At 48.0% G+C, this 26,455-nt stretch overlaps 3 protein-coding genes across 8 annotated transcripts in view; 1 reads left to right on the top strand and 2 right to left on the bottom strand.

Moving 5' to 3' along the window:
• SEC24C (SEC24 homolog C, COPII coat complex component) overlaps positions 1 to 26,455 on the top strand; it is a 49,540-nt gene that overhangs the window by 4,429 nt on the left and 18,656 nt on the right. The window contains exons 3-5 of one of the 4 annotated variants that reach the window (XM_031461089.2): positions 21,603 to 21,734; positions 23,517 to 23,716; positions 25,661 to 25,796. In XM_031461089.2, coding sequence (XP_031316949.1) covers positions 23,545 to 23,716; positions 25,661 to 25,796 — 308 coding nt within the window. In that variant the 5' untranslated portion in view covers positions 21,603 to 21,734; positions 23,517 to 23,544. Of the gene's footprint in view, positions 1 to 21,602; positions 21,735 to 22,054; positions 22,179 to 22,709; positions 22,730 to 23,399; positions 23,421 to 23,516; positions 23,717 to 25,660; positions 25,797 to 26,455 lie in introns of those variants that run through there. The other 3 variants (XM_064488050.1, XM_064488051.1, XM_064488049.1) reach the window with 3 other exon arrangements.
• Positions 139 to 6,873, bottom strand: MYOZ1 (myozenin 1). The gene is made up of 6 exons (XM_031461095.2): positions 6,670 to 6,873; positions 5,409 to 5,499; positions 4,348 to 4,526; positions 2,252 to 2,504; positions 1,721 to 1,886; positions 139 to 655 (listed from the first exon to the last, which is right to left on the bottom strand). The coding sequence occupies exons 2-6, from the start codon at positions 5,479 to 5,481 to the stop codon at positions 424 to 426; spliced, it is 903 nt and encodes a 300-aa protein (XP_031316955.1). The 5' UTR covers positions 5,482 to 5,499; positions 6,670 to 6,873; the 3' UTR covers positions 139 to 423.
• Positions 8,642 to 22,050, bottom strand: SYNPO2L (synaptopodin 2 like). Of its 3 annotated transcripts, none has more exons than XM_064488052.1 (4): positions 21,866 to 22,050; positions 16,552 to 16,703; positions 15,587 to 16,101; positions 8,642 to 12,347 (listed from the first exon to the last, which is right to left on the bottom strand). In XM_064488052.1, the coding sequence occupies exons 1-4, from the start codon at positions 21,872 to 21,874 to the stop codon at positions 10,174 to 10,176; spliced, it is 2,850 nt and encodes a 949-aa protein (XP_064344122.1). In that variant the 5' UTR covers positions 21,875 to 22,050; the 3' UTR covers positions 8,642 to 10,173. The 3 variants fall into 3 exon arrangements, with proteins under 3 accessions (XP_064344122.1, XP_010982453.1, XP_031316950.2); XM_010984151.3 differs by lacking the exon at positions 21,866 to 22,050 and adding an exon at positions 17,958 to 18,173; XM_031461090.2 differs by lacking the exons at positions 15,587 to 16,101; positions 16,552 to 16,703; positions 21,866 to 22,050 and adding an exon at positions 14,313 to 14,443.

Genomic DNA, 26,455 nt, shown 5'->3' with positions numbered 1-26,455 from the left:
TGTGGGTGTGTAAGTAATCAGAGCTCACGTCTAGTCTTGACGTCTGAATAATGGATGTATGGTTTTTGACTTTAATTAGTCTCTGTGTATTGTTAGCCTCAGTTTGCGCCTGCCCTCAAATATCAGAGGAAGAATGAGTTCATTTCCTTGAAGTTTATTAACTGTTACCGGTGGCAGAGCAAATTCCATAAAAGAGCAGGTTCCATACAGAGCAAGTGGAAAGGGAGCTCTGAGTTGGTGAGAAAGGACGCTTGAAGTGGGAACTTGGAGTGAAGGATGGAAAGGTAGATCTCTCCCTCCTTTTCCTCTCCATTCCCACAAAGATACTGGATTTTCACTGGGGGCATCCTGCTCAGCATTCATTCCCTCTCCAAATTGGAACCAGAGAGGGGAAACTTGATGCAAAGTAGAGGAGGAAACACCTCACAACTCCTCTGTTTCTCCATCCAAGGGGATGCCAATATCCACGTTGTAGTCTACAGGCTCCCCAGAGCTCAGCCAGGGAATAGGGGTTCGATTGAAAGAAGGCCTGTTGGAGAGATTCTGGTTGTAGAGGACCAGGGGTTCACTCAGCAGGGGCCCCAGGTCAAACTTGGGCATCTGGAAGGTCATGCGTTTGGAGGCCTTCTCATATCCACCATAAGGCATTGCCGTCCTGAAAAGGGGACACATTATTTAATTGAAAACCAAAACAAAAGGCATAGAGCTTTATCAGTGAGATGTTACCCTGTTCTGAGGATGGGGAAGTCTATGAATTCTAGTTTAAGATTTGCACTCCTTATCCTTCTTCTCCCTTAGCACTCCATGCCCCCTTCTGGTTTGCTCATTTCCCCAACATTAATAATGAGAAAAGTAATCTACTACTAGAGTACTAGATAGAGAGTCTCATGGATAGTTGTGACCCCAACCAGTCACATTTCAGAGAAAGTGACCTCAAACACTATTGACCCAAGGGTCTGAAGCCACCTTAAATTATAGTTTAGAGATCCCCTCAAAACCCCTACCCCACCTCCAGTGGCTAGTGCATGCCCTGGATGAAAGGAATTAACATTTCCTGGAAAGTCCAGGCTCCTTAAGACCTAATGCAAAAGCAATTCTCTAGCTCTTCCCTGTCTTGCTTTCACACAGATCTGCTATCTGTGGTCTAGAGAAGCCAGGGTTCCAAAAGGATAGATACTTAAGCCTTATTAAAGTAGGATATAAAGAAACAGAATCTTCAATAATATTATAATAACTTTGTGTGGAACGTAATTGTAAAAATATTGGATCATTATATTGTACACCTCCAACTAACATAATGTAAGGTAACTGTACTTCAATTAAAAAAAAAAAGAAAAATAGAATTATACTATGAGGGCAGTAATGGAATTGTAACCCTGAATGAAAGGAGCCCCAGGAGGCCTTAAATGTGTAATATATTATTCCCATTTTACAGTCAAGGCAACCAAGGCTCAGAAGCAGGGTGACTTTCTCATGCCCACACAGTTAATAACTATGCATTTAAATTCAAATCCTGTCTCCTAGGAAGTTATTCCTTCATCGTAACTGTGCTGTTTCTCTGGACAGAGTGAAAAGAGCAAAAGCCTTCAGTTAGGGCCCCCATATTCCTCTCATGCTTCCTCAGCCTCCTTCTGAAACATTTGAACCAAAGTCTTCCTTCCCACTAAGGACATGTTGCAGTATACCAGAATGCATCTGGTTCCTTCCCCATCCCCCTTACCTGTTGAAGGACTTATACTGAGGGAGTTCAGCTTTGGCCCCAAAGGCCAGAAGGTCAATTCCAAGTTCCACTTTTTGCTGTGGGTCAACCCCCATGGCTCTCTCCCATGGGGAAATATAGGTCTTGAACACAGTGATATGTTTTCCTTCTCCACCTGCCTGGTCTCCTGGCAGCCATGGAAGAGAAATAATACTAAGTCAAATAACAGCAGTTAGTAGCCAATGGAAGTTAGTCTCATAGCACTGCACTAGGGAAGTTGCTGGGGCCAGAGACCAAAGGTAAAATATCCTGGTAATTGTATAACATTTGTGAAATAATGACAGCCTGGGGTCAAATCTGTGACTAAAACCGAAAAGCCAGAAAGGTGACTGAGAGACAGGCTTCTAGGTGGAATAGACACGTCTCTGTATCTTCCTGGACCCAGAGAGTCCATTGAGATACCTTATCTGGCCTCCCCTGCTCCTACCCCCGGTCAAGGCCTCATTCCTGCTATCAGGACCAGACACATTACTCTTGAGTGAAGATACTTGCCTGTTCCTGTCTCACCAACCCCTGCTGTGCCAGCAGCTCCTCCTCTGCCAGTCTGGCCCCCAGGACCACCTGTCCCCCCAGATCCAGATCCAGATCCAGGGCCCTGATGATGGTGCTGCTGGTCAGAGCCATACTGTCCGGCAGAGCCACTTGCCCCTGCCTGGCCTCTGCTGCTGGCCTTGCTGTAGGAGTAACCCTGACCAGCCGAACCTAGCTGTCCCCCCACTGTGGGAAGGAACTTCTGGAAGTGATCCTGAAAGGAAAGGACAAAGTGAGGGGAAGGTTAGCAAATATATGGAAAATATACAAAGACATAGGTGTGTGTAGCAGGTGATCAGAGACAATGGCCAACCTGAAGACACTGAATCTTCTGAGACTTTCCCCCTCTAACAGATGGTTAGTGGATAGCCTGACTCAGAGAAATTAATCTCTCCTTAAGGGGTACAACCCCTTTGGCTCAGTTCCTCCAATTATATCTAGGATGGGGCCAACTCAGGCTCTATACTCCCCTTTCCCCTCCTTACCAAGACAAAGAGGACCAAGACTTCTGCTCAACTAAAATTTGAGAGATTGGACTTGGCATGGAGAACACATGCTTAATTTGAGGAATGAGACAGATCTCTGGCCCTAGTCATCCTCCTCTTGTCTAACAGATAAAATTCTCTTCTCTTCCTCTTCCTCTCCCTTTCTCCTCTTGGTGCCTGTTGGACCAGGACTTCCTGACAGTGAAACTGTAGTGGGTAGGGGGAAGGGTGGCCCAAAGGACAACACTGGATCCATCTCCAAAGCCTAAAAATAACCCTGCCAACTCCTTCAGGAGGCTCTTCTAGCCACCCCACCATGCACACCCCTATGCTCCACCCAGCGTAACCAGACACAGGCAGGGAGGAGGGCTTTTGGCCTCCTAAAGTTAGATATGACCGGCTCAGCATTTTTATTCTGCTCCTATATACTGGCCAATGACAGATACTCCTGTCCCTGGCCCCATGTAGGCATCTATTTCCACTCTCCCCTGGCTGCCCAGGGAAGGTGGAGGGGGGAAGAAAGGAAATGGAGAAGATCCCCTCCTTCTCAGCTATAACATCTTGTGCCTGGCCCCTTTCCACTCTACTTCTCTTTGGAGAATAATCCTGACTAGGGAACGTAGGACCTTAAAGGATGATTTCAGTCCCACATCTATGGTCCTTAGGCGGATTCTTTAGATAAAAGAATGGCTCAAGAAGAGATGGCCATAAAAGTTCAATCACCTCTTTCTAGCATTGCCAGATTTTACAAATAAAATCACAGAATACCAGTTAAATTTGATTCTCAGATACACAACAATACTTTTTTTAGTGTAAATATGGAACTATTGCAGGGACATATTTATGTATAAGAGAGTATTCATCATGTATCTGAAATTCAAATTTAACTGGGTGTCCTGTATTTCTTAATTTAATTTTTTGTTCTAGATATTTCATGGGACACACATATACTAAAAAATTATCGTGTATCTGAAATCCAAATTTAATTTAGTGTCTTTAATTTAAAAAAATTTTTACATCCCAAATATTCCATGGGACATAATTTACTAAAAAATTGTGTGTATCTCAACTTTATTTTAAATTGAAATATAGCTGATTTACAGTATTTTATTAGTTTCAGATGTATACCATAGTGATTCAATATTTTTATAGATTATACTCCATTTACAGTTATTATAAAATATTGGCTATATTTCCTGTGCTGTACAGTATATCCTTGCAGCTTATTTATTTTGTGTGTATCTCAATTTTAAAATACAGGACTGGGCATCCTGTGTTTTATCTGTCAATCCTATCTTTAACACTTAACCATACTAGGAAGGAATTTTTCTCCCTGAAGGTGTGGTACTCTCCACCCAGCTTCACTAGCCCTAGGATACAGACTTAGTTTCAGAGGTGGGCTATAATTCACCCTGGAGTTATTGGGAGCTCGATATATCAAGGGAGGGGGCAAGTTAATGAGCTTATAAATTTGCAGAGAGGGGTGTTGATAATATTTTGGAGATTTGGGGCCTACCAAGAAGCTGTCAGAAGAGGCACTAGGCTTTGAGAGTAGCCAAGTTTTGAACTCACCATTGAGCTGTCAGAGAAGACATCAGGATGGTTTTCATAAATAAATTTCTCCACTCGCAACTGCCGCAGTTTGAACATCTTGGAGCCCCGGTTAGTGAGCAGGGACAGCTCCTCCAACATCACATCCCTTGGGACACTGATCTTCTTGCCCAGGTTCAAGCCTGAGCTCTCCTGTCCACCTTTCAGGGAGGTGGGGAAGCAGAGGCAAGGGAAAGAGGAAAGTAGGGTTTTCTAGGCTCAAAATGCAAACTCCATCCACAACTAAGTATGCGGCCCAGCAGAGATCACTAGGGAAGCAGATGCTATAATATCCGATTAATCCAGTTTATGAGGGATTTTGATTTCCTGGGTTTGAAATTGGAGAGAATGCATTGGAACTGGGGTGCAGAGTGGAGACAGTGGGCATACTAGAGAGGAGCAGAGAGAGTGAATGAGGTAAAAGGGGTGTGGGGTACAGGGCAAAAGTGTAAAGAAACATCATAGAAGGAGGTCATTGGGGAACTATAGCATAGGGGAAAGCCCAAAGGTCACCTCTAAATATAGACTCCTGTCTTAACTCCTCTCCCTTCTCTTCCCCTCAGTGAACCCTGGCTGCAAACCTCTAGGTATTGGGAGAGCTCTTCACAGCCCAGTACTCCTACCACCCTCAGGAAAAATGCCTGAGCAATTTTCCACTTTAAGGGCTTATACAAGGCTCCTTAGCTCTGGGGAAAGAAGGAAATTAACCACTTATTGAGACCTTTCTCTGTGCCAGTCTCTATCATATATATTTTCTTCTCAAACATACCTCACTGACCTGTGGGTCCTGTTGTCCTGGACCTGTGTTGGGTAACATGGCATGGCTATTGTCTCAGATTACAAGGTGAAAAGGGTGGAAGGGTGAGTAGTCAGTGTTGAATTTTTTCTCCCTCCCCCCACATCCCCTCCCCCTTTCCTCTTGTCTCTTCATATCTCTTCACCCCAAGACATATATAACCTTATAATATTTCTGGGACTTTTGGGCCAGAGACACTTTTAATTAATAAGAAGTCCCACACTAGGTAGGTGCAAACACGCCATACCTCTGGTGAGTTCCACGATCAGCTTGCTGGATTTTCTCTTCTTGTTGGGGGCTGGGGTTCCTGAGAGTGGCATTGTGGAGGTGGATGGAGCCTGGATAGAGTGGGAAGGGGGAGTTGGAGGATGGACAGGGACTGGGAAGTGTTGAGTGTCTATAGTAAGGCAGTGCTTAAGACTTCAGGAAGCAAAATTTCATTAGATTTTCAAAGAAAAATGTATTCCCCTAAAATAAGAAGCTTTAGGGCTTCTCTCCTTGGGAAACAGGGCAAAGTATAGATGTAACCCCTGCCCCTACCTTCTATTAACCTCTTTTTAGCTGTTTTACATAGAGCTGGTACGGGGCTTAGGAACACAAGTATGTTTTGGGGGCTAGGGGTAAAACAAATTACATACAGGCAGGGCAATGCAACCGGGTTTCATTGGTTTGGCAGGATTTGAAGTTTTTATTTACATAGAGATCTCAGATTGGAGGTGTCATTCCAAGCTCTGGTCTCTCAGTCTTCCCCAATCCCCAGGGCGGGGGTGGGGGTGGAGCAGAAAAAATGTTCTGCCAGGGTTGAGGAGATCCAGCCAAAAACCTTCTTAGGAAGGAGAGGTTATTGCCCCTCCATTGGGCCAGCTGGATCATGGCCTGGGATTTCACAGCAGTGCTCCCCGCTCCCTTTTAGTCACTTCCCTACCCCAGACCCCAGAACTGAAGTGGAGAGGGAGGTTAGGGGACATTTGAACCTTGATGCATGTCAATTCAGCAATATCATAGCAGTGGGGAACTGAGGGAGGACACGAACATAATAATAAGATCTGGCAGTGGAGGGGGACATGCTGGGAAAACATACAGACTTCAGTCCGTCCTTAACAGAAGCTGGCACCCAGCAAAACGCTGTGTTCTGCTTAGTCCTGTCTCACAATGCATCTGCAGTACTACCAGCTTAGTGGGGTCTGCTGGGGCCAGAGTCCAGGAATTGCTACATGGACTCTCCCTGTACCTCGCTCAGCCCCAACCAGGTTCTTTTTTTCCATCCAGCCTCTCAGATCCCCTTCTCATTCCTCCAGTACCTCCCCCAACATCTCCATTCCCCTCATCCTCTTGGACCCTTCTCCTTCCAATACTCTGTGGCTCCCCTGAACTGGACAACTGGGAGCTGAGCATAGATGGGGAGGGGGAGACAACTCCCCCAGGATCAAGGGTCACTACTCCAGACACAGACACGGCAGTCAACAGAGTGGGCTCCAGCCCCTCTGGCCATAAAGCTGAAGACTTACCGGCTGCTCAGGTAGTTGTCAGCTCTCCCTGGGGTCCAGCAGCTTTGGAGGACTGAGCTGCTGTGACCAGAGAACCTGAGCTGGGCAGGCGTGGGGGCAGCACTGGCAGTGGGGGAGGGAGGGTAGTTATTAATAGAGATGATGAACGCAAGCAGCTCAAATGGCACAGGGGGTACTGAGACCCTGGAACCAAGATCCCGCCCTCCTTGTCTAGAGGCTCAGGATGGGGAGGAAAGACCTTTGGGATTCTCTCACTAAGCTGTCTGAGCCAGGGTTCAGTCTGCCCAGGGACTCCCCCTCCTTGGCACCTATAGGCTGAGATCCAAAGAAGCATTTAGGGAGAAACTGAAAGCTGAGAGGGAGGGAGGAAGCAGGCAGCAAGTGGTAGATAGGAATTTGCAGTAGGAGACTGAGAACCTAGAGAACGTGTCCCCAGAGTCGTTCAGAGACAATCCTGGCCGGAGCTGGAAAGACATGTGGATGCATTTTGGGGGTGGGAGGGCTTAAGGTGCTATGTTTGGGTAAGGCAAGTCTGTTCACAGTGGAAATGCCCTTTGAAAGTTCCTGGATGGGTTGGTCTTTCCTCTGGGAGGGCCAAATCTTGGCAGGCCAAGAGACCAAATTAACCAAATCCAGTTCTTTTTAGGTGGCTGGGGATGATGTGGGGGAAGAGAATTGACCAATTTCTGCTTTTCACCCCCATTGTCAGTTGGGCTGCTTAGTTCTGCCTGCTCTCCTGGGTAGATGTCCATGTCTCCTTGAGAAGTAAATGCAGGCTTCTGACCTTACTCTCTGAGTTTCCTACTTGGGATTTTCTTCAAAGGGAGCATGCACCCCACCCCATAGGATCTGGACTGGTCCCATTCACTCTGGTCCAGAGAAGTCTCTGGGCAGGGGCCCAAGCTTGAGAGCCCCCAGGAGGGAAGCCTGACATCTGCTCAGCCCCTTCCTTAGTAGCTGCATGAACATCCTGGATCCTCTTCCATCTTCTGCTCAGGTTCTAGAACTAGCTGTTGCACCTCTGCTGTAAAGAAAGTGGCTTTTGTAGCTCCCAGAATACCTTTCTGTCCCACTGTAAGCTCTCTACTCTTCTCCACTCCACCCCTTTCCCTTCCTGAACTTTACAAGTTCAGGTTAGGGGCTGAAAAGTCACCCTGCTCCCCTCTGCCCAGACCAGTTTAGCCTCCAGATCCCTCATCTTTTGTCCTCTTTCTCCACTCCCCCTAACTCAGAAAAACAATTCAATGAAAAACCGTAAGTAGCAAAGGTGATTTCATCATTACTACCATCTTTCCCTCAAAAACAACAAAAACAAACAAAAATTTTGGTCTCCTATGATTGAGTACTGGGTAGATAAGAGACAGAATATTTAGCCTAGGCTGTCTGACCCTTTCTTTGGAGCTCTGAGAGGCTGTGTATTTGGGAGAATCAGGGACATGGGCCTGGTTATTGGCACAAATATGCCCCCTGCTGGTAAAATTGGAGCAATGGCACTTTCCTTCACTGAAGTCTAATTCTAGCCTGTCTTCCCAGTGCTTTCTCTTTTTTATTAGTCTCAGTTCACACTGATCCACCCTCTCTCTCCTTCTCTCTCTCACACCACCTTCACCTTCAGTCATTGCTTTCCCTTCATCTTCTCCAGGGACTTGGGGAAGTGTTGATGGCAAAAGGCTCAGAGGGCCTTTCTGACTTCTCTTGGTTCTGTAAGCTGAAGCCTTGTCTGAGAAGTATGGCACAGAAGATGGAGAAGGGGAGAATCCAAATCGAGAATGTGGAGAGAGGAAACCAGGGGAGGGGCTGCACTGCAGCAGGAGAAGAGCAAAATACCAGGGGGTGAAGGGCAAAAGGGTGAAACGTAAAAGGCAGGAATGGAGAGAGAGATCAGGAATCAGGATATCAGGGGAGTGAAGGAGAGATGAAGGGGAGACCAGGATTTAGGTATAAAGCTTGAAGAGATGACAACAGAAGGTAGGGAGCATAAGTTTATTCTTGTGCACAAACCAAAGTACTATGACTCACACCCGGTATGCAAAGGAAATGATCAATTTCCAGATCAAGCAACAAACGTGACTGGTGGTGGCCATGGTGAGAGGGGAGTCCGGATCCCTCTAGGGGAGTCCGGACCCCTCTAGGGTCAGTGATCAGGACCTGAAGCTGGAAAGGAACACGAGCTAGGGTTTGAGGGATGGGGTAGAACTTAAAAAGAGGTTTTTGGCTCTGGCTGCTTCCTTGCCCTTTCCCAGGTAGTTATGACAAGCTGCAGAAGACAGAGGGACAGACTCAAGGGAGGCAGCACAGATACCACCCGTTCTCTCAACACTCGGCACACACACATCCCTCCACCATCATCCCCCTTCACTCTAACAAATACATTCTTCTCCCTCAAAATTTCCCCCAACTCTCCTTGTGTACACAGTTGGTTTCTTATTCCCCAATTTTACTCTGCCAACACTGCACTCTCCCTCACCATGTTCCTCTCTGTGGCCCAATCAATGTCATTCACTTCTGGTCTGCTCCTGGTTTCTACCTCACTTTCCACATCATGGCTCTAGTCACCTTCCTTTCTAGCTTAGAGTCATGGGACAATAAAGCCAATGATTTGTTTATTCTCAGAGGAAATTTTTTTTTTTTCACTTCCTGGATGCTTTGTTGCTCAGCATGGGCCTCTTGAGTTGCTAACTTTCTGAAATCCTGAGGAACAGCATTCTTAGTTCTGTTCCTGGTCTAGCTGGTGTAACTCAACCCATACAAACTGCCCTGGCCCTTCAAGTCTCCTCATCCTCCATGAGTTTCACAAAATGCTCTACATCTGCTACAGATGATGGTCTTTAACTCTAGTGAATCTTTCTCCCCACCAGGCAATCCATGTGGGGACAGCTGACCCTTCTTCCATCAGTACAAGGGCAAAACCCAGATTGGGTCTCTACCTCTCCTCTTGTTCTTGCCCAGAAGAGCACATCTGTGCACATGCACACACTTGTACACACACACACACACGTACACACACGCACCTAGGTATAGCCAACCAAGCTTGGGAAAAAGAACGAGGAGCAGCGAGCAACTTAACGCAAACAGGGGTCAGTTCAGTCCCTTTGCTGCCTGTCTGATGGTGAGCTTCTTGTCTGAGGTCTCAGTGATAACATCTGTGTGTTTCTCACTGAATGTTAAAATGAGACCCACAGAGAAAAAAACACAAATATAGAGAAATAAAGACCAGTGGAGGAGTGTAGGTGGAGAGACCTAGAGATAAAGACAGAGATCCAGGCAAGGAACTATAGAGAAAAAGAGAAGCACAGACACCAAAGCAGAGATCATAGGTTGGAAAACAGCAGGGAGACTGGGAGCCAGGAGGAAGCTGGGGGATGGGACACCAACTCCAAAACTATCTCTGGCAGGAGGCAATTTAGCCTCCAGATGCCTGAGAGTGGGGGTGGGATAGGTAGGAGAAGCAACTTTAGGAACTGGATGTTCCACCACCCCTTGGTCCTGGGAGCTGTGTCCTGCTCAGTGGTGACCTGCCCCAGGCCTCCATACATGAGCCTGCAATCCTGTTCTGGTAGCTGAGAACCGGGGCCTGGCTACCTGGAAGCCACAGGAGCTGGGAGAGGTACCAAGACCCCTGGGAGACTCCAGAGGAGGGGCTGGGCTAAGGACAGGGGCTGATGCCAGCTCTGCCCTCCAGATAGGCTCATCCAATGTAGTGGCTGCTCGGGGGGCAAGCACAGTGGGGGCCAGGGGTTCTGCAGTGGGCTGGGGTGCTGGAGTGGAAAATCGGCGGATCTCCTGGACTCGGGCAGTTTTGGGAGGCCCTGAGGAGGTGGGTCCAGGAGTCTGGGGAACCTCATCAAAACAGAACATGGCAGTTTTAAGTTGGTAGGGCTGGTGCCGCATGAAATCCAGAGCCTTGATGCCCTGCTTGGGGGTTGCCCTAGGCCCTTGGGATTGGGCTTTATTAGGGAGAGTTCGGGCAGCTTGGGGGAAAAAGGGTGAGAGCAGTGGGTTGTAAGCAATAGGAGGTGGGGCACGGATGTTGGGTGAATATTTCCAGGAAGAGGGCAATGAGGGGGTAGGAGAAGGGCTTCTGGGCCCAAGGCCAAGGCCAGGACCAGGTGTAGCTTCCACCACATACCTGTCTGCTCGGCTCTGCCGCTTGGCAAACAGCTCCCCACCCCTGCCCTGAAGCCTTGGTGGTTCAGGGATTCCAGCTGAAGGGGCAGCCCCATTCACTAGCCCATCGAGGAACCCTCGAGATGGGGGCTTAGGAGCCACTGGGGGTGGAGTCTTAGGAGTCATAGGGGGTGGGGTCTTGGGTGCAATTGGAGGCGGGGTTTTAGGTGTCACGTGAGGCAACGTCTTGTAACTCCTGCCCCCTGGTGGCTGCATGAAGTTGCAGGCTTCAGCCCCGAGGCTCAGAGCATCCTCCTCTGGACCAGATTCAGCGCCCGCAGCCCGGGGTTTTTCATCCAGGTTCTGCACCAACGATAGCAGCTCTGGGTTGGGCGAGTTCTTCGTCTCCTCATTTCCAGGCCGAAACATCTGCTTCCGGGTCCCCCGACGCCGGGCCTCCTGGAGGATGCCGGTGCGAGCAGCTGGCACAGAGATGCGCTGCTCCCGAGCGCTGGGGGGCTCAGGGGCCGCGGGGCCAGGGGCGGGCGCCTCAGGGCGCGCAGCGGGTCGCAGAGGCGCGGACAGGAAGATAGAAGCGGTGGAGGTCTTGGCAGCTCCGCTAGAGAGGGCGGGGGGCTCTGGGGCTCCGCCTGGCGTCACGGGACGATTGGGGGCTGGGATGTATAGGGAGCTGGTGGCCGTCACGGAGCCCGAGGAGCGTGAAGTGCTGCGGGAACCCGAGGCTGGCACGTGGCTGGGAACCCCTGACGTGAAGCTGGGCAGAGGAGTGGTCCCCTGCTGAGAGAACTGGAAAGGCGGTGGGGCGGGGCTCAGGCCTCCCAGGCTTTCATTTGCCCTCTTGGGAGCTAGGGGTCGGAAAATAACCGAGGTGGTACCTGGCCGCTGCTGGCCTTGTAAGCCCGGGGTAAAGGGCCTGGCTGACCGGTTAAAGATGCTTGGGGCTGGGGTAGAGGCTCCACCGCCAGGAAGGAAAGGTCTGGGGCTGGCTACAGGGGCCGGCGAAGGGCTGGGGGGGAGCATAGCCGCCTCCGGGGGAGCACTTTGTGCCCTAGGTGGTGACTGCAGGCCCTGCCCGTTGAGCATGGCTGCTGGACCATCCCGGGCCAGCTCCAGGGTGCTGGAGGCTGCGCGCTGGCGCTGCTGTTCAAAGAGTTGGGCCCCTCGCCCAGAGGCCTCAGTCAGCTGCCCTCCCAGCCCCGGGCCCTGGCCCTCTGCCGCTTTTGAGCCTGGCCTTGCCAGCTCCATGTCCAGGTAGGGGCTGTCCCAGTCGGGCTGGTTGGTGAGGCTGCGAGCGTCTGAGAAGGCCTCCTCGTCCAGCTCAGACTCACTAGTCGGAGGGACACCGTCCTCTTCCTCTTCAGCGCCTGTCCCAGCCGCAGCCCCAAAGCTCACTAGGGTGTACTTCTTGGCTCTCTGCCGACGTTTCTTAAACATCAGCACCCCCTTGGAGTGGGGGTTGGGGGCTGCGGTTAGCAGGGATGCAATTGTCCGACATTTCGTCTTGGCCTCCTTCACGCTCCTCTCTTGGAGGCTCTCTGCCCGTTGCAGTTCTGCAGAGAGGAGGGAGAATGGTTAGGGAGCATCTTCTAGCCCTATTCCCCAAGGCTTTCACCCACCCCCTCCCCCAGACAGCTCCCTCAGGCCTCCCACCTCTGATTTTTTTCACTGGCCTGACCCACAAGGTCCCCTGCCTGTGGCAAAGTCCTCTAACTTGGGGGCAGAGTGGACGTGAAAGGTGAAACCAAGGACAGTTGAAGGGAAGGCAGAGTCTATTAGCTGCCCTGACACGACTCTGACCACAGCTTTCCTCCTGTCCTCTCTTCCCTCCACTCGACTCCTTTCCTTCTGGAGATGTGCTCTTACCCACACCACACACATGCCTCCCCTGCTTCCCTCCATTCCTGGCTGGCAATGTGGTGGTGTGGTGGAGGGGGGTTCACTTCCCATGGCAGGCACGGACATGAAGCAGGTCCCCAGGTAAGAAGGGACTCCTTTCTCCCACCACAGAGACTATGGGTGCTTCTCAGAAAGTTTGGGACTTATCTTGTCTTCCAACCCCTTACCCTATGATAAGGACACAAAGGATCCTTAGCAATGAGCATCTTCATTCATAATTCTGCCACCATCATGTAATATATACATCATATACATTCATAGACACAACTCCCACTACACATCATTTCAACAAGAATATGTTTCTAGTGAAGGCCAACTGTGGACATATTTTCTCATATGTATTTTTCTCTCATTCCCATATACTTTATATATACCTCAGTTCACATACATGTGTGTAAATACTCATAAGCCTACACAAAAACACACATGCACACTCTAGGAGACTTTTCTTCCCAGAATTACCCTAGCAGAGTCCTCATTACTAACAGTTTGGACAAAATTTTAGAGGTGATATTGGCTTTCTAAATTCCAAGGCACGCCTATGTGCCTCACACCCCTGCTACTCACAGCCAGGGACAGCCTCAGATCCGAGATGCAGGAAAAGCCAGAGTGTCTCCAAGGTAACCTTCCAAATCTTTAGGATATCCCAAGGTCACCAGCTAGATGTAGTCTCCTTTCCCACAAGCTGGGAGTGGGAGTGGAGTGGGCTGCTTTGACAATAAGGGCTGCCCCCTATTTTCCAAGCCTTCCAGGTGGAAAGCTCAGGCAGTCACTACCAGGCTGGCATGCAAGAACTGTGTGCTCAGGGGAGCCAGGACAGGGCTTCCTATGCCATGTGGGGCCAGGGAGGTGGGGCCAGGAAATGGGAGAGGCTGCCCTGCTGCTAGGACCCTGACTTGGACACACATACTCTCTGATCCATGATCCCCAGTTCCTCCTGAAAAATTCTTGAAATTCCATCTACTTTCCACTCGAGATACCAAGCTCCTTTCTAATTAGGGCTCTCATTCCACCCATTCCAGTATTGATACCACACAGTAGTGCTGTGGATGAGAGACACTGGAGTCATAGTTCAGTTCAGATTTTTGGTTCTTGGGAGAGTTACTTCATCTCACTGAAGTTCAGTTTCCTCATCTGTAAAGGAGGATGATAATGGCTACCTCATAGGGTTGCTATGAGGATTGAGTGAGATAATGTAGGTAATTTTAGCATTTAACGGCAGCCCTAAGGCCCACTGTGAGTAATCGTTACTATCAAAGCTTTCTTGACACTAGCTGCATGTGTATACACTTTGCTGTTCACATCTCCCACGGACTCCCACATACTTTCATGTATTCATAGATTACTGACACTTCCCTCTCTCTCACACACACACACTCTCTCTCTCCATGAATTTTCCACAGCTCATGTGGTTACAGACCCCTCTGACATGTGGCCATGGCATCAGCCCATTCTGAGAAAAGGGCAGTGAAACTCCTGAGAAAAGAAGGAAGAGAAAGGCAAAAAGGAGGAGAGGATGATGGAGTAAGACTTTTCCCAAAGACCTCCCTTCCTACACTGTTGATGTATTGCCCTCCATTCGAGATCCCAGAACCCTCTTGGCCATGGGAGGGTAGTACCTGCATAGAACGGGTCCTGGAGCTCAGGAACTGGGCTTGGGGCTTTGTCGCAGCTGGCTTGGCTGAGGGGCTCTTGGCTGATGGGCTCAAAAGTCTCCATGCCGAGAAAGGCAGTGTTAGCTGGAGCAGGACCAGCTTGAGCCACCCTCATGCCTTTTAAAGCCCCTTTGTCTTGTCCCCAGAGCTGGCAGCTGAATGAGCTCACTGTGCTATTTTTGGAGTCTGGCCCCCTCCCATCTCTCAGCTGCCCCACAAGCCCCGGTGTGATGGACATGGGCACCTGCCTCCCCTCCCCCTAACCACCACCCCACTGGACAATGATGTCTGCTTGGCTAAAAATATCCCTGAGCCACTAACTACAGTCTCAATTATTATGATGGGGAAGGGAGAGGGTGCTAAAATGAGAATTGGGATTAAGCGTGGGATCCTGGGCATGCATCTGGAATTTCTTTGTGGGACATTGGACACTCTCAGGGATATCAGACTGTAAACTGTCATGTCCTTAGCCCCTATTCTAGGCTTAGAGACACAAAATTCTATGGATTAGGAATCAGAATGGTGGTGAGGAGGAATGAGACATGAGAACTAGAGGGGTAATCTTGAGATTTCCAAGGTGACAAGACAGGTTTCTAGGGGAGGGACATGGGACGCCTAGGACAGGGAGAAAGTTCGTTCTTAGACCTTGTCCTGTAGTTCACATCAAAAATAGAAAAGTGCCTGAGATAAGTGGAACTGCCCAGGCCTACATTCTCGCCCAAGATAAGGAGTCCAGGTTCCCTCCCTCTACCACTTCCTAGGGCTCTCGTGACTATCCCATAGCCTCCCAGTACCCAGCAATTCTAATGGAACTTACAATGCCAAAGGCACCTCTGATGCTATGCCTACAATTGACACTGAAGGGTGTCCCTGTATCCCTGTCCTGCCCCATGTCTGCACTCTGCCCTCACCCCATCTGACAGCTAGCAAAATAGTAACAACAACAAACAAGCCCTTCATCGGTTCATGTGCCTTTCTGTTTTCCCTACTTATCCTGCTCCTGGGTTGGGTCGAACCACCTGTACCTTTTTGCCATGCAAGTTCAAACAGCAAAAATAATGGGGACCCGGAAAATTATTATTTTCCCCACCTATTCATTACTCTTCTCCACCTGTCCCCAAGACTACAATCTAAGGGAAGCAACAGGTAGGCAGAATGTATGGTTATGGAGGCTCAGATCAGGTTATAAGGCTCAGATTGAATGATCCTGACTAAGGAAAAGGAGTTCAGGAACTCACTGGCTTGTTTGGCCTTCTGGGCATAAGTGGTAGTAAGATCTTCTGCCACCGGGTGGGGAACAGGCCCCACCATAGGGATGAGATTGGGGCCAGGCCGGAGGGGACCACGTGGCAACAGCAGGGCCTCAGCTGGGGATGGCTGAATAGTCGTCCCGTCCTCCCAAGATGGGGAGCTCACGCGGCTGTCACCCTGGCTGGGAGGGCCAAGGACAGCAGGTGCTGGCTCCGCAGGGCTGTCAGACAGGTAGACCTCATCAGGTGGGGCTCCTGGAGGGGTGGGCCTTGTGGGGCCTCGGCGACGGGGTCGGCGGGGCTTTTCCTGGGTGGCTGGGCCATCAGCATCACTGTCTGTCTCTCCATAGTAAGCCTCACTGTCAGGGGGTGAGAGCAGGCTTCCGGGCTGAAGAGGCTGGGGAACTGGAGCACCAGGGGGCTCAGGACTCAGAGGAGATAAGGGTGACAGTGCCTGACGCTCACCAGGGGATGGAGATCTCACAGGCCCCTCGTCCTCTACCCTGGATGGGAAAGATGACAGAACTTGAGAAACGAGCTGGATGACAGACAGCTACAGAGATCTGGAGGGGATGGGAGAGGGATGTAAGGAGAAAGGGGAGACTAGCATATGGGTGGAATGGATGGGTTGGGAAGAATGGAGATCTGAAGACAGACTGGGAGGCAAATATGCTTAGCAGGCTTTGAGTGGAAATGGGCTTAGAGAGAGAGAGATGATGATAAAGAAACAGGCAAGGGGTCAAAGTAGGCCCCCACACCCAAATACCCACGTGACACATCCATCCCTTAACTGCAGATACATTCAAGGAGGCATGCCCAAACATCTGTACTCCAAGCAGCAATGGGTACTTGTTAGTAGCTGAAATCAGGCCAGTGAGGCATAGAGCTGAGGCAGGCGATGGAATCCCTGGACTAGGGGTAGGCAGGTAGGCTAGGGTGGGAGAGGTCTATACCGGTGCACGGTGAGGACAAGCTGATTCCCTGAGGCATCGATGAGGCTCATGGCACTGGCATGAGAGAGGCTGGTACAGGAGACCCCATTGATGGCCAAAAGCTGGTCCTTCTCTCGGAGTCCTGCTCTGCCAGCCTGGCTCCGTCTTCGGATCTGAGAAGGTGTTGGAGGAGAGACCATAGGTGAGGGAGGACTCCAAGGGGGAACAGAATGAAAGGGGTTAGGACAGGAAGGACCCATGTATGGAAGGGATTTTTACTTTACAGGCTAAGAAAGGGTGGAGAGAGGGCAAGGGGCTGCAGTTAAGGGAACCAATCTAGAGGGAAGAAGGTGTAGATGGGAGGGAATAATACATCACATGAAGGGAGGTAGGGTAAGCACTGAATGAAAGAGGCTTGAGGAAAACAGCAGGGGGTACATACTAGAAACAGCGGTCTTATCCCCTCAAGATTTTCCTCCAAGGGCATTAGCATTATCTATACTAGCCAATAGTTCTCTGCTAGGCCTTGGAATCCTAGGCACCATTATCTACAGCGTCAAGATTTAGAACAGTATTCCAGATTGGAGGAGTCCAGCAGATTCTGGGAGATTGGGACTGTGTGTGTATATGTGTGACATGTGTGCACACACATGTACATAAGTTAAAGTACTAATAGTAGTGGTGGCTATCATTTATTGAGTACTTACTAAATGTTAGTCACAGTGCTAAGCACTCTACATGTATTATTGAATTTAATCCTTAGAACTTAGTTTATCTATGAAGTAGGTACTATTTTTTACCTACATTTTACAGTTGGGAAAACTTCGCCTGTGCTGTGAAACCAAAAGGGTAACAACTTCATCTGACAGGTCAGATCTTGCCATAACCCTCTTAGCACCTAAAAATGTCTTGTCTAGTGAGAAAAGGGATCTGGCACCGGGAAAGAGGAGGACTGAAAGCATGGGCAGGGCAGGGCAGGGCTGGGCTGGGCTGGGCTGGGCAGGGCAAGACAGCCTCAGCTCATCACATAGCAGTTTAGTTAGAGAGAAATTAGAACCTTCCCTACATTCCTGGAGTTTGGAGCAGAGGCACAGACAAACCCAAGAGAGCAAAGACTCTGTGGCCAGCCATGGGACTGCTCCAGTGGTGCCACAGGGAACTGAGGCAGTCTTACTTTTTATCTGCTCACAGAAACCAGGAATTCCCTTTTCTAATAGCTCCCCCACCCCCTGCCTTCCCACACCAAGAAGCCTGTGCTTAGACTCTATTCCCCCCATCAGACTTGAGCATGCTTCCCTGACCACCTGCCACCCAACTCCACTTCATCACAGCCTCCCGCTTCTCCCCCAGAAGCCACCATGTAACACTTCCCGAGTTCCCTTGGGTTCCCCTTTCCCTGAAACCTCAATACAGGGTCTCTCCCTTACCTTGGACACCTGTAAGGGCTTCCTCTGCTCGGCCCCCCCCTGAAGTCGAAAGCCCCAGGGGGCTCCCCCTGACAGTGTGACCAGCACCTCCTCCTCAGCACCCATCACTCAGCTTGGCCTATGGCCCTCGGAGTTTGGATAGTGTCCCAGGGAGAGAAGTCGAGGCGCTGGTACCCCGTCCGGCCTGTCTGGCTGTCCTGCTTCTGCTGCCCCAGACCTTCCCCCCCACACCACACACCACAGGCAGGCAGTTTGGCCCTGGGATCAGTACAGTCCAGCACACGTGTCCTGTCAATCGGAGCTGTGCTCAAAATAGTTACCGGCTGTACTCCCTTCCCTCCCCCAGCTGTATTACTCCCAGAGCTAATTATAGTGAAAACTTCTGCCCTCGCCTGTCCCGCATTCTCCCGCATGGGCCTTTTACTCAGGACTCAAGAGTGTTAGCTCTGTGGGCTCTATAACTGATGTACATCCTCTCAGGGACTGTGCCTTCCCTGACAGGATCATGGACTAATCCCAATTGCTTTTCTCCAAAGCTCATTTCAAAGTGACAGCATCAGGGGCTTCAATTCCAGACTAAGGAGGGGCTGTGTTTGTCCCAGGAGTTTGCAACCTTCCCAGAAAAGACTGCCCCCTTGCTGTATTAACCTGTTAATCAAAATGGTGATCTCTACCCACTGCAGTGCTGGGTGCAAAGTAAAGGAATTCTGATCAGCCCCACTCCAGAGGAACTGTTGCCTGTTTCATAGAGACTTTCCTGCCCATCTCCTGACTCCCTACCTATAGAATTAATCCTTCCTTCCTCTGGGCAAAATTTGTATCTTGTTCATATTTCTGTTGTGGTATTTTTCAGCCAATATTGCAGTTTGTTTATAGGCCTGTCTCCCTCCTAGATTGTGAGAAACTTGAAGGCAAGGACTGTGTGCAACAGCCAATCAACAGCCCACAGAGCAATGACTGATTTAACAGATGCTCAATAAATGTTTTCTGAAATAAAGTACCTCTTCCAATACATAGTTGGTTGTGGAAAAGGGGGTACAGATAGGTGTGCATAAACATGCTAACCCATGTTAATAATAGAATAGTCTTCATTTTTAGGTTTCCAGTACATGAATGTGCCCTATGTTAAGAGATCTCTTTCTTTTATAAAACATAATGTTATGGTGCTGTAATTATTAAAGGCTTCAGACTCTCTAGGAATAGCTGTTCTGCTAGCATGCTAAATGCTGTTTGCCTTGATGTATGATGTAGTCATAGAAAGCACTTGGGATTTAAAATCAGAACTGTTTTTTTCCCATAGGGGGAAGTAATCAGGTTTGTTTATTTATTCATTCATTTATTATTTTAAATGGAGGTACTGGGGATTGAACCCAGGGCCTCATGCATGCTAGGCACACAGTCTACCACTGAGCTATATGCTCCACCTTGGACTTGTATTCTTACTCTGTCATTTATTAGCTGTGTCACCATGGGCAGTTACTTGACCTCATCAGTACACACAGTATCTAAATGTCCATTCCTTTCCTATTCAAACATCTACCGAGTGCTAGCTACAGGTAAGCCATTGTGTTTTATCAGTGGCTTTCAATTAACTCTGAGTCCACATTGGAATTACCTGGAAAACTTTTGCAGCTACCAGTTCCCTAAAATAAAACTGTGTATAGGATTAGAAGATGTGTAATGAAATTATATATATATATATATACACACACACACATTCTCAGGCCCCTCAGCCTTAGGGATTCTGATTTTACTGGCCTAGTAGCTGATATTGCCATTTTAAAAAGCACTGCAAAAAATTCTAATGTGCAGCCCAGATTGAGAATCAGAGTAGGGATATAGAAACCAATAAAATGCAACATATCAGTCTCTAAAGGAACTGTGAATCGGAACTCTACCACTTACTAGGAGTGCAACCTTAAGGAAGACAGAGGATACCCAGTTTCCTGTGCTGATATGAGTTAAATGGGATAAATTATGTGAAAGTGCTTAGCAGAGGGCCTAGCCTAAGGCAGCTGCTCAACAAATATTAGCTGAATTTGGCAAATTACTAATCTAGAGTAATGAGTCTCAATCTTCAGCATGCAATGGAATTATCTGGAGGGCCTATTAAACCATAGCTTGCTGGGTCCCACCTCCAGAACTTCTGACTTTATATGTCTAAGGTGGGTCTGAAATTTGTAGTTCTAACAGGTTCTCAGGTGATCATAATACTGCTGATCCCAGGATCACAGTTTGAGAAACATTGACCTCCACTACAAACACCTGAGGACAAGGACAATTTGTCTATTTACTAAAACATGCTCAATGCCTAATATAGTTTTTAGCACAGACTAGAAGTGCATTTTTTTCAATGAATGAACCACTTGTGCCTCAGAATAACTAATATTGACTGTGAACAATATGAGAGTAAGAACTCCCCCCCTGTGAGTCATAAAATTCTCCATTTAATAATTTTTTTCCTTTGAAATGAAGGATTAACCAATCTGATGCTTCCTATCCACCAGTGCTTTTTGCCCATTTCTCTAAAAAAAAATTTCATTTTGAAGCAACTTGTACATAATACATATGAACTACTTGAAAATAACAGTGAATATCCATGCAAATCCATGTGAATAGTGTGAATATTAAAAAATAGAAGTTAATATTGAAGCTCGAGTACATTCCTCCCAATTATACTCCCGACCCTGCCCTGTAACCAACAGCCTGAATTTTGTTACTTTGTTTTTCTTTATAGCTTTACCATTTGTGTAAATAATTGCAAAACAATCGGTTATTTAAATTGGCCAAAAACTTTTCTTTTGTTCACTACTGTATTCCCAGAACCAGGAATATGGCTTGCTACACAGTAGTGCTTAAAAAATAATTATTAAATTAAAAAAATATTGAAAAGATTAAGTGGGGCTTATGCATATTTTTTAAAATTCTACAAATAGTCTCTACAATTATTGTTATTCATTAAATGGGGTAATAATTACTCCAGGGACTGTGGCTTTTCCAACAGACTGGGGACATTCAGAGAGCAGAGATCATCAGGCTCTGGCAGAGCTCTGCATCTAAACAAAGGCTTTGTATAAAAATGGTTAACTAATAACAGCTGACCTTTACTGAGCAGTTACTATGGTGCCAGGCAATCTGTGTGACCTAATTCCATCTTCTCAACAAGCCACTAGAAAGGCATTCGTATTCTCTTCATTTTACAGATGACAGAAACCGAGGTATAGATTAAGTTGCCCAAGCTAGGGAGCTGCAGAGCCAGAACTTGAACACACGAAGCGCGAAAACAGAATTAGTCCCCTTTAACATCATGCGTTCCGCAAATCTCATGACCAGTAAAGGTCACGGGTGAGAACCACCTCGAAGACGGAAATCAATGGGTCCAAGGGTCAGCAGGAAGTCGCTAAAAGACTCCATATCAGATCTCTAATATGTCATAGGCGGAGTGAAGGGGCGTTACCAAAGATAGTGTGACCTAGGCGTCTCAGTCGCATCTCAGCTGATGGGACCACAACGTTACTGGGACATCTGGGGAAAAAAAAAGCGGAAATGCATAAGAACCTACAGAGCCTCCCGGGGGCGGCCATAATGGGTGAGAAAAATAGCGCATGCGCGGCACCCAGTTTCCTCAGCGTGTCCCTACTGCAGACGTGGCAGAAGGAGTGGCTCTGGAGCGTGGGGGAGGAACTTCCGGGGGCGACGCGCCGGCCCCCTCGGAACCGGAAGTGGAGCCTGGATCGTTGACGCTAGGAACGAAGTCGAACCTGGATCTGGAGCCGGGTGAGGAGTGACATCGGGAGGTTTGTGGGTAGGAAAGCAGAGGAGAAGTCGGGGTATCACTGGCCCGATTGGGGTCCAGTCTGAGTAGGAAGGGAGGACCCCGGGGGCGGGTCGCAGGGAGAGACCCTTACCTCATGCATCCACAATCCAGGTTCAGTCCTAGACCCTCCCTTCTTTCCTCCCGGCCCAGATTCCGGCTCCTGCTTCCTGCCTCGAGCCAGCTGAAGGGCGCAAGATGCTCGATATTCTGCGTAGTGGATCAGCTCTCTCTCATCGTGGCCCGAGGAGCTAGCTTGGCTTCTCGGTCTTGATCCCGGGCGCTCCCAGCCTCCACAGCTCGACTACTTTCAGAGTTCTAGGACGCTTGCCCCGCCCCCTGGGTTGTCACCCTTGACTGTCCACCCAGAATGGAGTCGAGACTTGAGCCTGATTCCAAACTCTTGGGTGTGTTTGAGGAGATTATTTACCTCAAGAAGAAGCTCCTTCCCTCCCCCACCCCACCCCCACACTGACTTTAGGAAAATAAAGGGGAAAAGGACATCTCTCAAGCATAGTGTAAGATTGTGTAAGTAGTGTAAGTGACCTGTGTAAGATTTAGGATTTGAAAGAACAGCTCCTGAGATGGTTTTGAATTTAAAGAGTACTTGTCCAGGAGAAGCTCAGCTTTTCTGTAGTCAGGATAGACCTTCCTAGCAAAAGGGAGAGGCCCATTGTTCCACTGCAGCAGCTGTGACCACTTCTGCTTCCTGGGCCCCTTTTGTCTATAGTATAATTGGAATGATCAGGCTGTGTAGAGCAGATGTGCTCAGATAGTCCTGTTCTTGGAAGGACCCTGGAAAGGCCCTCCAGTTCATTCCTCTGTGGCTGAGCAAGATTGTAATAATTTTGGTGGTGGCCTAGATTCATGACCAGCATATAAGGAAAGCAAAAACAGGAGAGTTGGAGATGTGCACTGGGATTTGGAATACTCATAGTCCCTCTGCTTGAAGGATGAGGTGAATGACCTTTTTCCATTAGCTCTAACTTTGCCGCTGATCCTTGAACTGTTTCCCTAGGTTATTGTGAGAAGTTTTTATGCCAGGCCTCCACTCAGTTTTAATCTGGTACCTTGCTAGAGTTTTCAGCTGTCCTTTACATTTAGTGATTTTAATGCTTCAATTCTAATGTCCATACACCCTTTTGGTGGGAAGACTGGGGATGCAGTAGTGTTTAAATTACTGCAGTTGAGCCAAAGAGTGTAATTTCTCTACCTGCTTAGTCTAAAATTTGTCTTTTGAGGGGGAGGGAATTTAGCTGATTTGTTTTGAATATGTAGTCTGTGTGATTAAAAATGATTAGCACACTAGAGAGTATTCACTTTTGTGGAATGAATGGATGCTAGAGTGAATGAATAGAAACTGGGAACATTGTTTCATTTACCTGTAATATCACAGTAGTTCATCAGTGGCAGAACTCCTTGTATGACTAGACACTAGAAATCATACCGCTGGGGAATGGAGGCTGCTGCTCCATTCCAGTGTGCCTGTCTGAAGTTGAAATTTATACCCTCTTGGCAGTGACAAAGCGTGAGGTTCAGAGTAACAAAACCCTTACTTTGAGGAGGCAATTTGTCTACTGTCTGGGGCAGAAAATCACAAAGATCCTGTGGTAGTGTGGGAATTATTAGGCTGATCACTGCCTGATAAGGTCAGTCTTTTTCTATCTCTACTTCCTACTGTGAATAATGTTTTCTCTTTAGTAAGTTGATTTTGACTAACTTCTCTTTTCTCTCTCATCTAATAGGTGAGACCAAGTCGGGGATGCTCTCATAATGAACGTTAACCAGTCAGCTCCACCTGTGCCGCCATTTGGGCAGCCCCAGCCTGTCTACCCAGGGTATCATCAATCCAGTTATGGTGGGCAACCAGGATCCACAGCCGCCCCCACTCCTTATGGAGCCTACAATGGCCCAGTACCAGGCTATCAGCAAACCCCTCCCCCGGGTATGTTTCCAAGCTTCCTTTGAGCTAAGGAGGGGACTTAGTAGTCTTCAGATTGGGTTGTATTGCCCCATCTAAGCTGCCTAGAGAGTTGTGGTAATTGGAATTTTCCTCAATCCCAGTTGAATCTGGTTTTCGGTCACTGAGTGCCCTGTGGGCGGTCTCCCCTTCCCTGTTTTTATATAAGGTGACTGTATTTCTGCCTTAAGAATCTAGTGAGAGCACATCTTCCAGGTTCAATGGCAGTTCACCTTCCATGGGTGTCACCCTGTGCCGCCTCCCTAGCTGCATTGTTCACAGCTGGTTGTAAGGGTTGTGGTCACAGCTCCTCCAGAGCCAGTGACCAAGATTCACTATTTCTTTACCTAAAGTTTGTCTGGAATCACTTGTTCCTCATGTATATTGATAATGCCTCTCATTGGACTCATGGGTCTATCTGTAATTGACTCTAGGACATGGGGAACTAGTTCATTGATGAAAAATGTGATTTTGTGTGTCTGATTTTTGGTGCCTCTCATATCTTTTTGTTGATACCATTCCTTTTCCTTTGAGTTTCCTCTGCTTCTTAGATGTTCTCTAATATCAAGGAAATAAGAGGAGACTGATCTGGTGCTGCCTTAGGATTAGTGTTTGGCTTTTATGTTACTTTTTCAAGAACAGCAGCTAGTAATCTGCAGATTGACTCATAGGGGTTTTGTAAAAAATGATTGACAGTAGATCTTTGATTAGGCTATCTGAAGACAGGGTATGCCAAACGTATTAAAAGAGTAAATTCCATAAAGGGATATGGGGGAAAAAAGGCCCCAAGGAGGTATAGGTAAGATTTGAGAAATGAATGAAGTTACTACTGTTTTAATTATGACTTTGAAGGAAAAATTATGAAGTGATGAGATTAGGTCTCAGGGCTTTGGAAGAGCCTTACTCTGGGTTGGGACTTTGACTGGACAGAGTCCACCTCTGATCTGTCAAGTCCTGGCTTATCAAAATGGAGTTTGGCATTGCCTCAGAGGAAGCTTTGTTACTGACAGGAAAACGTATCTGGTTTTCTGATGGCTAGTGAGCAGGTTCAGATTAATCATATTCCTGCAGGCAGGTTCTATAGTGTTGTAATGCCAATTGAGGACAGAGCAAAAGAAAAACAATTGTTTGAACAGGGGTCAGCAGCGTTTCCAAAGTGATGTGCCCAGAAACTGATTTCTGTCTTCCTGAATTTCATGTTGGAAGGATGGTTGGGGGTAGTAGAAGTAGTTTTGTTGGCAGCTCTGATGAGTGGGAAGGATGCAGTACAGCTTTTTTGAAGACACAGGCGGCAGCAGTGGTTGGAGGGCAGGTGAACTGTCCTGACTGAACTATTGGGCAGAAACAAAGTCTCCAGCCCATGGGAACACTTTCCTGAGCCATGTGCTACTGGGAGTGTCAGCACTTAGAAGTGGATGAAAAGAAGATGGTTAGGATAAGTAGAATATATGAAGATGAGGTTAGCAGAATTGCCTCCCCAAGAGGTGCCTTTCTTTGCAGCCTAGTTTAGTGTGCTATCTTCTGTGCCATCTTTCTCACTTCTGCCCAAAGCTTCTGACTCCTGGAGTGGGATTTTTTTCTCAAAAGAGTTGACTTTTTGTCTACGGTAAGAACATTAGACTATCCTGGAAGGAGTGAGAGTGTATGGTGATCACAGGAATGCCTTACATTTTTGTGGCTCTGGCTACAGCTTCACCTGTAATACACCTGTCTGGGAGAGTGGAGGCTCTCTGGCTGGACATTCATGTTCAGAATTGGCTGGAGCTGGAGCTGCATGTTGATAGTGTTCTTTTCATTACCAAACTGTGATAATGTGCCTGTGATACTGCAGTGAAGGTCTGAACTTATTGATCCTTGCTTTGCATTCCTTGCTCAGGGTGGAGGAGACAGTTACTGTCCAATCGCTTAGTTTCTGTCCTTTACCCTCAGGTATGTCAAGAGCCCCACCTTCTTCAGGGGCACCTCCAGCCTCGACAGCACAAGCCCCTGGTGGCCAGGCTGCATATGGCCAGTTTGGCCAAGGAGATGTACAGAATGGGCCAAGCTCCACTGTTCAGATGCAGAGGTATGTACTTGGGTCAATCTAAAATTGGTCTGATGAAACTGGAAGGATTAGGAATGTATGAGGTCTATTTCCCTCCCTCCCTCCCTTCCTTCCTTCTATTCGTTTGTTGTTTTCTTTGCTTTTCTCTTAGATACCTTTTCCTCTTCCCCTCACCTTTTTGTATTTTGTTTTCATTTTTCCAGGTTACAATTGCTGCTGGTGTCCACTCTGTGGATTATTGACCCATCTAAGTACCTGGGTTCTTTTGCATATTCTTTCTATTTCTGTGAACTTGAGTTTTTTCCTTGATTAGACATATATCCTCAATAATTGCTGTGGTCCTAATGAGCATATCCTAAGGGGGAAACAGGAAGAAGGGACTTCAGGATTATTTTGTGTCTCTTCTGACTTCCCCTTTTCCTCTAGATCAGGCACTTAGTAGGACTTATTAGTTAAGTTTGGATGTGACCAGTTATGAAAGGAAAGATACTCAAAGGAAAACTACATAATAGATGAAAACTGTGGTGGTGCATGACCTGATAAACCTGTCTTTGCGTGGAAGTCCATTAAAGGAGGGCTGTCATCTCTGTTGGAGTGCTGTTCGTTTTTTGGTAAACAAAGAATAAAGTATAACTATGGGTAGGGTGTGAAAAGTCACTTTCTGACATTCTTATTGGCTG

This window comes from Camelus dromedarius, chromosome 8 (assembly GCF_036321535.1).
Source record: "Camelus dromedarius isolate mCamDro1 chromosome 8, mCamDro1.pat, whole genome shotgun sequence".
NCBI classification, from domain to species: Eukaryota; Metazoa; Chordata; class Mammalia; order Artiodactyla; family Camelidae; genus Camelus; species Camelus dromedarius.
Note: the sequence above shows the minus strand (reverse complement) of the source record. Positions and strands in the feature narration are given on the sequence as shown.